Below are 13,032 nucleotides of genomic sequence, written 5' to 3' on the forward strand. Positions count from 1 at the left end.
AGAACCGTCAATACTATAAAAGTATTTTAATTTCAGATTAATGATAATAATGTTTCATTTTAGTCGTTGAGTGTAAATACTATGTTTAAGTGGAATACAAAATTTATTTGTACCTTAATTTAAAGTTCCTTTTGACCTAATTAAAAACCATTTATATAGAATAGTGTTTGTATGGCTGTTTTGTAAAGTAGTGCAAAGTTTGGATGGGACAGAATTGAAAAGTATATTTATTCATTTTTAAACATGTTTCTGCGCTATCAGTGCCATCATAAAAAATGTATGTATGTTAATGATTACTATTTTAGGCTGTTCTTACATGGATCTTTGCCTAATTATGTTACAAGAAGGTATTTATTTAAGTTACTGCTTTAGGAAAGCACAATGTTACACAAACTGACCATTGTTTGCAGATCTAATACACCTTGCCACAATGTTTCAACATATAACACAAGTAACTTTATAAAATATTCCAAGTTATAATTTTGTATTCTAACTTATCAAAACAACAATCATGTATTATACATTCTTCAAATTACTTCACTACATAAAAGGTTTCACTTTTCACACATTTTGTTGTTATGCATTTAAAGTTTTCAATGGTACTGAGTGCACATTTTAGGTAGTTTGTTAAAATAAGGCCAAGATATTCATAGCTGTTGTGCTCATTTCCAGCTGGATTATGACATGCCCATTGTGTGTCTGCTTCTTGTATTATGAAGTTGCATTGACAGCCTAAGGTCAAAGTACTCAGGTTTTGTTTGGTGTATATTAGGCAACTATAAACATGTAAACTATGGACTGTGTTGCTATTCAGTTCCCTAAAATAATTTCTACGTGATTCTCGCGGTGTGAGTCCCAATATCCATCTGATAGCCTTTTTTTGCCATTTAATAGAGTTTTAGATTCATGTGAGTTTCCCGTAGCAAGTTTCCATATGTGAAATGGAAGGTAAAGAAAGCGAACTATGCACATAGTGGGTAAGTTTCACTAACGCAACCTCTCATTTTATATAGCACATAAACCATAAAATTAAGTAAGTGTCCTATCAGAAGCTCGATCAACTCTAAAAATAAAATCAAAGCAGAATGAGAGCAGATCTAGGTAGCGGTAGTTACTGAAGCTCTTAGAGGATGATAGTGGAGGTGCATGAGACTTTTAACTTTTCTAGGCCAAGTGGCGCGAAAGTTAGCAGGTAGGGTGTATCCAAGGGCCACTTGACTGGCCGATGTAGTAGTGGGGGGATTCACGTGCAAGTTTTCGTTGCCTGTGGAAACAAGGCGTATTGCTTTGACATTTCTAGTGAAGCGACTGTAATATCTTCCGTTGGTGTAGATGATTGTATGTAGGTTTATGTTGTGATGGATAGGGATGAATGATAGGTGTTTGAAAGATGTAGAGGTGCCACCACGATTACGCTATTTTTATGTGGTGGTGCACTCTATTGTAATTAGTTAATAAAATTGAAGAGGGGTCCAGTAGTTGCAAAGAATATATCACAGTTTGACCATTTTGAGTTCCTCTTGTTTCATATAATGGTTGATCGAGTTCCATTTGTAGTGGAAAGTATATATCAAGTAGAGGTAAGTTGAAATTATATACTGCGTTCGGTTTTTTATTTGATCACATATATACATGCGTACCGTGTTGACAGGTCAATCTTTGCTGTCTGTTTTTTAGTCACCTAATTTGCCGTTGCTTGTTAAGTTTTCTTCAGTCGATTACAGGAAAGATTCTTTTAGGAAAATAATGTTGGGAATAACAAACTAGAAAATTTACTGTGTTCATCGAGACGCAAAACAGATAAAAGCGTACTACTCTGAATGTGTTCTCTCCCATAATAGAGGCTTTAGGTGGCCGTACATTCTTCAAGAATGAAATATTTCTGTGTATAAAGGATTTTACAAGTTTAGGGTTATGTGCCTCCTACGTCATATTTGCTGCGATCTTATTTTATCCGAACACAATCTTAGAGTTCCGCAAATGTTAACAATGCCAAAATTATTGGGGACTGCTTAGCCAGTAGACTGCAACATTGCAAGAACGTAAATCTTAATTTTGCCCATTGTTGGCGAAAAGCTGCCGATGTAGACAAACATTCAAAATAAGCGTCTGACCAGTGTAATTGTGCATCGTTAGTTGCAGTATTTATGCTATGTGAAAACTGAATTTATGTGATGAATATACATTTTAAGGATTACACATGAAGTTAACAGCAGTCAAATAGTGGGAGCGATACTGAACTGGCTACTGTTTGGTTTTGCAAATTAAAAAAAAAAAAAAAATGTAATCTGACGTCCTAATATGGTTTAGAGGATTGCTCAGCATTAATTAATCCGAATACCGGGATGTTTCCTTTGAAACGTGCACTATGTGTTCTGATCCTAAACCTTTAACTGTCAGCTTTGTATCGGCTGTGATCTTCCAGCAATATATGTTATAGGTATACTTTCACTGCCCGATTACAATTAACAGATCAGATTGATAGCTAAGTAATTTTAGTTGGAGTCGATAATAATTATTTCCATGTACATTATGCAACTGTGTAAGATAAAATAAATGAAATTATACCAATGTTAGACACTTGTGCATTATTATCAGTTGCTGTGAGTATGAGGCTCTTATTGTTTTCATGTGCACTGTGTGTGTGTGTTGTATAGTCTCGAGGCTTACATGTGTAATCTCTTGGATCAATAAAGACTACCTGCTCTTAGCTAATGCAAATAAAATAAAACTTTGCATAACCAGCCACAACAAAAATGCCAATGCAATTAGCTGCAAATGCCATGTGGCACAAGACCAGCAATAGCAGTGTCTTAAATAATTCATCAGTGTTCATCATGCTGCACGGTCTGGTGCTGTGCCATGGTTCACGCGGCTCCCACCATCTGAGGTTAGAGTCCTCCCTTAGGTGTATGTGTGTGTGTTGTCCTTAGTGTAAGTTAGTTTAAATTAGATTAAGCAGTGTGTAAGCCTAGGGACCGATGACCTCAGCAGTTTGATCTCTTAGGAACTTATCACAAAAACTCATTCATCATGACATATCCTCTACCAAACGTTGATGTGACTGCAGCAAACCACTCGGGTAGGACAACTTACTTCTGTGCTTTTTTCAATTAAAGAATCACTGAGTTTCCACTAACATCAGTTGGAATTAAATGATTGATACTACAGTGTTAATAAATCAAAAGTCCAAGTCACACTTTTTTATTAATAAGTTCACAATTTTGGTACATTCTTGATCATTATCATTGGGCTTTTTTCTGTTAAGAAATAATGTGTCTTCACACACATTACTTTTCATTACACAAGTACAGATTTATCACTTCAGCTCTGTCAGTAGATGACTACAAGGTTAAGGGCATTTTAGCTTCACCATTTTGTAAAATCTGCGAAATCATCAGGCACACGGTTATAATGCTAAGCACCTTGAGAAGTGCGGTGCTGCACAGGAGGAATAGGTAGTTGCACAAAGTTGCATCTACTGTGTTGCTTCTGTGTACTGTGCATTCAATGACAACATCCCAAGCATTTGATTACCACACCCAGCCTTAAGACAGACAAAATTCTAACACTTTGTGCCCCAGTGACTTTAGGGCAGACAACATATATTGTACAGATGTATCCATCTGTGGGCATCATTACCATGCCTGTGAAGACTGAGAATCATATAGTTAAGCATTGGAAGGTGGTATCGTGTGTAGTTTGGAGGTGATGCTCTGCTCTTCTTCCATCCCCTTCCCCCCACTCCCATAACCTATTGTGAAAAGATGAACATGAAAACATATCCACAGATGTGTATAAACAGTAACTGGTTAGATTAGAGATGGCAGGTGACTTTTTGTGATGGAACATTCCATGAAATTAAGATCTGTCGGAGATGGGCTAATGAGTCACGCACTTATCCTTTCATCTCCCATGGTGTAGCACTGATGACAGTTACCTGTTTACCACAAATGTGTTGACAGTCAAAACCATCCATCTTCCTCATTATATCAGTCAGTGGTGTGTGATATCCCATTATGGGAGTAGACTTACTGGTCATTCTGTAGGCTCCTGCTAGAGAACCTCCATTCATGCCTAATAGATTCTGTGATACCCAGCTGGCTGGTCAGTGCAATTAGTCCTCATTAACACGGCCATGGTGAGAATGATTTGTGGTGATTGGGAGACTGCTTTCCTGTTTGTTAACACTGTGCGGTTGGTAAAGAAGCCACAAACTCTCACAGTCAGTCAGGCCACTAAGAATAAATTAATATCTACCAGTTCCCCTGAACACAGGACTCCATAAGTGTTATGGTAGGGCTATGGACACATGCAAAAAGGAATATTTTGAGTAGCTAATTGAGCTAACAAAAGTGTGAGGTAACTTGAATCTTTGCTTTTTTTTTTCATTTTAAACATAGACTGGATATTAACAGAATCTTCTGTCGGTTCTTGGTAGAACAACATTATAATAATAAATGAAAAGCACCAGTTTGCATTTGTTCTACAATATTATTTTTATTGCTAACCGGTTTTCGGCTTACGAGGCCATCTTCAGACATTTACTGAGTATTATCACCAAAGAAGTTAAATGTTAGCAGACAACATTGGAAGAGAAGTAACACATCTAGAGTGAAGTAGAAACATACAGTGAGTAACATCTTTGCAATGAAATAGTAAAAACTGAACAGTACATAAATAACAATGGAGTTGACAGGAAAACCTATAGCACAAAATAGGAATAGCATGCCTACATAACAGTTTCTATTAATAAACAAAACTAATGAAATAAGATCAAATCAGTACTAGACAAGGCTGCATCAAGAGGTGTGAAACATGAAGAGTGATACACATCCAATTAAAAAAGAAGAGACAGTTGTCAATGTAAATACAGAATGCACGAGGAACTTAAGCAATATCAATAAGATAAACAGAAATTAGTAAATGCAGGAAAATTGAGGTGTTTGAGGGAACCTACAGTTTGAGAGTGTGGTGGCACTGCATTTTGACATTAACATTATAATCAAAGCAGTGGCTGTATACCAGTTTACATTAAATAAATGAGCAAAGTAAAATATGAACAGTATTTGATGAGACAACTACAAGGGGAGTTAAGCATGGACAGTAATACAAGTACAAGTTAAAAGCAAACACTTAACTATTGAAACTACAGCATATGTGGAATACGAAGACAACTGCAACAAATAAATACCATTTCTAGGTCAGGTATCACAGACTGTAGCCAAAGCACTGAAATCCTGCAAGTATAGGGTTTCCTACTATGTCAGCAACACTACAGCCCAGTGTATTTTTAATAGCAAAGGCAAGATCCAGTTATTAGCCAACAGTGGGGTATACAAAATCATTTGTTCTGATTGTGACAAATTTTACATTGGTCAGTCAGGCAGAGACATATCAACTAGGCTGGCTGAACATGAACGCAGCTGGAGGTTGCAGAATTCAGACTCTGCATTTGCTGAGCATGTACTGAGTGAGGGTCACAACTACCAGCCAGTGTCCCAGGTACTTCACTTAGCAAACAAAGGCCATAAACTCAACCTGCTGGAAGCCCTGGAAATTAACAAACATCTTGCTCACAGTCCAGATCTCATCCTAAATGACCAGACACAACTCAACACTTCCCTTCTCCTAAACTTCATATAATCATCTCTGTTGTTCATTACTTCCCACACTCTCTCTTCCTACATATTCCCATTTTCCTGTAGTCTTTATGTTGTTTTATTTGTTGCAGTTGTCTTTGTATTCCACATATGCTGTAGTTTCAATAATTAAATGTTTGCTTTTAACTTGTACTTAAAAAATAATATTGTAGAACAAAAGCAAACTGGTGCTTTTCATTTATTATTATAGACTGGATAGTTCAGGTTTTGGGCTTGGTACAATACTAGAATACCATAAACTTCTGATTATTATCAATGTTCCTAATTCTGCTGACATAAGTGAGAGTCCAAATTAATTAGATTCAAAACTATGCTTTTTAAGATAATTATCTGAGGCACTGTAAAATTAGATATAATGTTTTTTCTGCTCTTTACAAAGAGAATTTGGTTAGCAACCTAACTGTGAGGAGCTGTTTAAGGTGCCAAAAATAATTCAGAGTTATTGTCTTAATTAGATTGGATTGTAAAATTTACTTATGATCTGTATATATTTACTTAAGGCAAATATAGTGCACTGTTTGTAATTCTGTAAAATGTTGAGTAACTTTAAATATTCAGGCTCAATATTTAATTAATGCAAGTTAGGTATTGGCTGTGTAAAAAGAGTGACTCTTGTCTTTGAAAAACAAAACAGCTCTTTATTATTTACAATAACTGATGCACCAAGATTATCTGTTGAGCATCTGTCATTGAAAATTTCTAGTACACATCTTTATATACACTATCAAAAGTGTGTTTTGAGATATTGATTCCCTCAGTAAGTTGTTCTGTCTTAATTAAAACAGAAAAACCCATCCAGTCACAAGTGTTACTCCGTTGTAAGAAAGTTAGTGATGATGTACCTGTTACCATTACACCACTTCTGAATCTGGTAAAGCGTTTAATTTGCAATGGGACTTAACGCTGCAGACAGATGAGCAGTTGCGTAAAAACTTGGAGAAGTGAGGGGGTACCATTTCAAACATTGTGTACATCAGGACTACTAGACAATAAGGGTAACACCAGAGCAAGCATCCTAGCTTTTGTGTGAGATTCACTTCCTGAGAAAGTTAAAATGATGGTTTACCACAACATTTCGGTCACATGTCTTCTCGTTCTGCCAACAGCCCAATTTGTGGAAACTGTGGTCTGCTGCTTTATGAAAATTAATCATGTAAACTGCCACTATTCTGTCAGGTGTGGAGGTGATCACACTGCCTGATCTCTGAAGTGTGTTAACCTACTATGGAACATAAATTCCTGAAACTTAAGGTCTCTGATTGCCTCTTGTATTTTGAAGCCCGGAGAACTTATATCTCGTCCCTATGGTATTGAATTTTGCCAGTACTGTGGCCAGATGATTGGCAGTACCTCAAGTGTTTACATCTTTCATGCTCTCATTATTGATCTCTTGTAGTTACACAAGTAAATTAGGCCTTGGAGAAGACAGACCCCTCCGTTTTATGGTTCCTACAGCATTATCTTCAGGGGACATCACCGAGCGAGGTGACGGTTCAATCCTGTGTCCGACCATCCTGCTTTAGGTTTTACATGATTTCCCTAAATCGCTCCAGGCAAATGCCGGGATGGTTCCTTTGAAAGGGCACGGCTGAGTTCCTTCCCCGTCCTTCACTAATCCAATGAGACCGATGACCTCGCTGTCTGGTCTCCTTCCCCAAACAATCCAACTCAATCCAATCCATCCTGTACTTGACCAGAGGAGCAGTATCTTCCTCTGGCTTTTACTGGAAATCCCCACCCAGAAATCTACAGACCAAAGACACAATTCCAACCAGTGGTTTGAAGAACCCATGGACAGCAGATATGAGGTCTGACCACTTCTCTTCAGTTTCTACCCTCGTAGCAGATAAATGCTCACAAGAGGCTGGACCCTCTAAAGCCAACACTGTACTGTAGTGTGGAGGCACTTCCAGGCATCCCTCCACTTGCTCTCAAACAGGTGCAGCTAGTATAGGCTACCAAAGTGCTTGCACTATTGTGTGCATGTGCAAGCCACTTCGGTGCACCTGCCCACCTGTATACCGCTGGTGCACAGTTGCATAGGCTATAGCCTGCTGCCTCAGTGGTTGCTTGTCAGATGCTTCCCCACACTTCCCAGCCTGTGCCCGTGGGCTCTGGGCTATCTACCAATGGACACTTGAATTGGGACAGCCTGTTCTAAAGTCGTTCCGGGTAGAAAGATGAAATCTCAGGAGAACGCTATTCCAGTAACTCCAGAGGTGCCAGATCCCCTATACCATTTGATTTGGAACCTATGTTCATTAGTTTGGTTCCTCATCCACCGGTGACACACTGTGATCCTAACCCGGACAGTGGACTGTCAGAAGTACAACCACTAATGTCTTCCCATTCTGCACTCTGTGTTTTTCTCCAAGAAATGCTTAGAAGTTATATGCCTTCTGTCAGAACCATTCTGGATCCAAGAGAGCATGTGGGTGGTTCTGTACTGTGGTCTGCACAGATGTCATCAGTGAGAAGAATATCTCCATACTACATAGGGAACAATAACAGTGTGAGTGTGAACAACTCAGAAATCACCATTTCCATTGTTTATTTATCCCTGGGCAGGTCACTGATGTACCTTTGAGATGGCCACCTTAATCCTACAACCCTCCACACTTTCTCCTACTTAGGGATTTCAATGCAACCACTCCCTGTGTCCATGTTTTCTGACAGAGACAGTCTGATTGACCAACTTCTTTCTGTTCCTGATCTCTCTCTCCTCAATGATGGTACCCCTATCCACTTTAGTGCTGCCATGGAACTGATTCAGGTACTGACCTTACAACAGTATCATTCCCCATTCTTATGGCTTTGATACAAAGGTTACTATACAACAGTCTTCACTTTCCAGTGATTGTCACTTCCTTGTAACTGGGTGAAAGAACAATTGCCCCATTGTGCTCCCTGAAGGGTGAACTGGCCGGTGTACACCTCTGCCATCATCTTCGTCCCTTCTCTGTCATATTGCGTTGATGAGGTTGTCTGAGATATCTCCAAAGCAATAAGCTGTATCACTGGAACTGCTATTCCCCCTTTCTACTAACCTGTCCATAGGTTGCCAGTACCATAGTGGACCAAAGACATTAAAACAGCTATTCTGACGATCAAAAAGCCCTGCAATGTCTAAAGTGACATCCTTCACAGACCACCCTCATTCCTTTCAAGAGGCTCTGTCGAGAAACTCACTACCTAATTAAACAAAGTTAGAAAGAATGCTGGAACTGCTTAATCTTCTGCTTGGGAACATATGCCCCTTCTCCCACGCCTGTGCCAGGCTCTATAGTCTGCTGAATCACCAGTGATCAACAACCGTTCGTGGTCTCCTCCTCCATCATGGTATTTCTACCAATGCATTGTTTCTTGCTGAATAGCTCCTGACCCACTTTGCAACAGTGTTGGCATTGTCATCTTACCCAGTTATCTTTCAGATGTATTAAAAGACAAGTTGTAGGCATGCCCTTATTCCTTGCCTCTATAACCACAAAATATATGATGAACCTTCTACTGACTGAGAGCTGCTTCTGGCTCTTGACTCACCACATAAGGCCCAGGTACTGATTCATTCATAATCAGGTGTTGCAACATCTGAATGTGACTTGTGGGGTCCATCAACTCAAAATCCTTAACCCTGTTTGTCTAGAAGGTGTTTTGTCTTTACAGACATAGTGTCATAATTCCAATCCTTAAACCAGGCAAAAACTCAGTATCCCTTGACAAGTACCAATGTTGTTGTACAGTTTCTATGTTTGGGACTCCTCATTCATAAAAAGCTGACGTGGCATTCAAGAATAGCTGCATTCGAAAGCTGAACATTCTCTGCTTCCTTGTGTTGACCTCTTGCACTGTTTGTGGCTTGCACTGTTCTACTCTGCTTGTACTGGGCACTTGTCTCATCCCGGCTGGACTATGGTTGCCAGATGTATTGTTCAGCAGCAACTATGGCTTTGAAATTATTGGGCCCATGACATCAGTATGAAGAAGTAAGACTCACCACTGGCACTATCCAGACGAGTCCCTTACACAGTCTGCTTGTCAAAGTGGGCCTCTTACCTCTTCGTTTCTGATATTACCAACTCTTGCTCAATTATAAAATCACCAAATGACAATTCCTAATCACCCAGCTTATTTAATTATTTTTAATACAGGGGATATTGACCCCTTCACTTTACCTCGGGTGGGCTTCCCAGTTGGAATGCACCTTGAGCCCCTCTTCCAGGATCTTCCTACACCCGCCTTAGAAAATGCTACCTCTGTATTATCAGGGTGCTGCCATCATTTACAATGATGGCAATGAAAGCATGGATGGAGTGGTAAATGCTTACATTTCCTACTGGTCAGGAACGGCTTAAGTTGCAAGGGACATAGTGTTTTTGTAATGGAACCCCTGGACTCGTAGCTATTAGCAGAGCCCTAAGTTTTATTAAACAGTCCTCCCTCGACTGTGGTGTAGTTTATAGTGTTTTGATGAGTGGTCTCCAAGCTGTTGATCAGTGATGCCTTTGTCATCCTGTGATATCTGCTTTCAGAATCTTCTCTTTGACATTAGTGATACTACCTGCTAAGTTGTCTTTTTCTGGGCCCCAAATTGTGTGTATCCCAGTGAATGATCTGGCTGACCGTTCATGGTTAGAGAATCACTTACTCACCAAACATTCGTTTTTATGATCCTAGGTACAGATTGTGTGTGTGCAAGTAAGAACTCTACTGGTTAAGAGTTGGATCATCTAGTGAGCTACTCCCCCTTTAATAAATTCAACATTATGAAGCAGCCTACAGCTAGAAGGCGCTTCTCTTTCAATTCTTCTTGCAAGGAATACACTGTCCCTTACAGACAGTAGCTCACATCCCACTGCACTGCTCGCCCATTCTGGTTCTCCATGCCAAGCGCATCTGTCCGATTCTTTGTCTCTCATGTTAGCAGATGATGTACAAACAGTTGAAATTGTTATTTGTAGAAACGTAGAAGAAATTGGTTTTTATTCTCAGGTCTAATGTTTTATAGTGCTTTAATGGTGGTGTTGGGCTGTGGGGGTTGGGGTGTCTCCTTTAGCGTGCTACAACCTTGACCCAACTTAACTCCACCAGCTGCCTCGGGCACTCCTCTTTATTCTGTTTTTAATTTGGTTTAGATGTTGTTAGCCCTTTTTTGTCACACTCTATCTTAATTTTTTAGGGGTTCCTCCTCTTTATATAGCAATCCAGTTTAGCCAAGACCTTAAGGATTTATTATCCTTGATACTAACTGATGATAGATCAGTTGAAGAGTGTGCTGTATTCACATCTTTTACACTTCCACTACAACAGACAGGAGGTGGAACAATCGTGGAAGGGACACCTCCTGCCACTTGCTGAGCCCTGGGGAAACCTTATGTTGCTACTATATGTCCTGCTGATCTTTGTTACATTTTTAGCCTTTTCACTTTTGCTGTTACAGATATCCTCCCTACCTCTGCTAGAAAGAATTATTTCTTTATTTTACTTTCTTACCACTCCATTGGGTCAGCAGAGGGGGAGGGAGGGAAGAGTGGGGGGGGGGGGGGGGGGGGCTAGGCATGGAGACAGTGTCTCAAACTGTAGATGGACCCCGGTGGGCCCCGTCTGCTGTCTGGCCTGCAGACCGGCCCAACCAATATACTTTTATGTCTTATTCAGTTATTTTTCCTTCTCTGCCATGAATCCTTTCAGTGCCATGATTTTACCACACCTACATACTATCACATTTCGATCAAATTTGTGGCTGATGTCAATAATTCCAGATGAACTGTTGCATGACGAGGGGCCGATAACCTCACTGTTCAATCGCTTAATCCCTCCCGAACTTAAGACTGTGGGTTTCAGTCTGCTTCGACTCCTCAGATTAACGCAAATGACACTTGGATTGTGCACGACCAGCACCACACAAATATTTTGTGGGCATTACTATTTGGGACATAGACTTTAGTCATATTTACAACATTAACTCCTTATGTCACCTTCCAAAGCAGAACACCTAGCTCACTTGCACCAAATATTCACCAGACTCTGAAAGCTTGAATTAGTGATTAGTCCATTAAAGTGAATATTAGGAGTGAATGGAGTGCAGTTCCTTGAATAATTATTAATGTACAAGCAACCAGGCCACCCCAGGAAAAGGTGGAAGCTGCCCTCAGATGATATGCTGTGTTCAATTTAGTGGACTGATATTACTCCAGGGATCCAGGGATGACATCTGTCTTCCTCTTCCCTCCTTCCCCCCCCCCCCCCCCCCCCCCCCCAATGCATATAGACTGAGGAAATGACATACTGCATGCTTGTTAGAAACACGAGAACTCCCCTTTAACCAAGATATGGAACCCCACTTTGCTGTGCATTAAAATGCAGTGAACTTTTTTGTTTCCAGCAGTGTGATTTAATTGCAACTTGTGATGGGGCTACATCATTATTGTCTATTTTTACCACATATTGACACTGTATGTATACCAGGCACCAGTAGGAAGACAATATTTATACAGATTTTGCCACATGTGGAGTGTTCTGTCTTTGGCCCGTGGATTGGGGTGAACACTTGTTTGGTGAGGTACGTAGGACATTATTAGAGGATGGCAAACAGATACATCATTGAAATATGTGTAATTCAATGCAAGGTCTAATAGGGTCATCCCATGGTAACACACGTTACAAAGTGATGTTTATGTTATAAGTTTTGGACAGTTAGCAGAAGGAAATGTTTCTATTAAATATTTTTATACCTCAAAACATAGTTTATACAGAATGCTCTATAAACCTTTATCACAATAATTGTTACATTACTATATTTGTAAAACCAAATCTTATAATTATTGTTGGTGACTCACGTTACATTTCCAAGAAATGCCTTTTGCATATGATAAAGAAAATACAAAAGTCTGCTCTGTTTTATGTAAACATTTCTTGTAAGTTTTACACCCAATACCAGAAGATCTAATAAGTATTTTAACAAAGTTCCAAACATTTAATCACCAATAAAATAAATATTAAAACATAATGAACAGGTAACTCGCGTTACAACATACGGTAACTCACATTACATTGTCACAGATCACAGTTAAACTTGAAATAAACCATGGGAATTTACAACACTTGGAGGGTTCACTTTTCTGACAACCTTGTCTTTAGTGTAGTATATCTCATCTTTAATTTCAGGCCACTTCCAAAATTTCCCATCTTTCATCATAACATCAACTTTAAGCTCACCATTTTCAATTTTAGGAACATTACCAGGAAAATATGAATTGTTATATTTTACCACCACCCAGTCAGCTACTTGTATATCTAGTGATTTTTCTGTTCAGTTAGTGTTTTCCTCTGCAGCTGATGAAGTGGTGTGTCCCACAACTTCATTATTATA

The 13,032-nt window shown here is 39.4% G+C and overlaps 1 protein-coding gene across 2 annotated transcripts in view; it reads left to right on the forward strand.

The window, feature by feature from the left end:
• Positions 1 to 1,337: 1,337 nt before the first annotated feature.
• LOC126094884 (zinc finger protein 37-like) overlaps positions 1,338 to 13,032 on the forward strand; it is a 168,522-nt gene continuing 156,827 nt past the window's right edge. For both annotated transcript variants that reach the window (XM_049909524.1, XM_049909533.1), the window contains exon 1: positions 1,338 to 1,580. In XM_049909524.1, the coding sequence (XP_049765481.1) occupies positions 1,533 to 1,580 (48 nt within the window). In that variant the 5' untranslated portion in view covers positions 1,338 to 1,532. The remainder of the gene's footprint in view (positions 1,581 to 13,032) is intronic.

Source organism: Schistocerca cancellata, chromosome 1 (genome assembly GCF_023864275.1).
Source record: "Schistocerca cancellata isolate TAMUIC-IGC-003103 chromosome 1, iqSchCanc2.1, whole genome shotgun sequence".
NCBI classification, from domain to species: domain Eukaryota; kingdom Metazoa; phylum Arthropoda; class Insecta; order Orthoptera; family Acrididae; genus Schistocerca; species Schistocerca cancellata.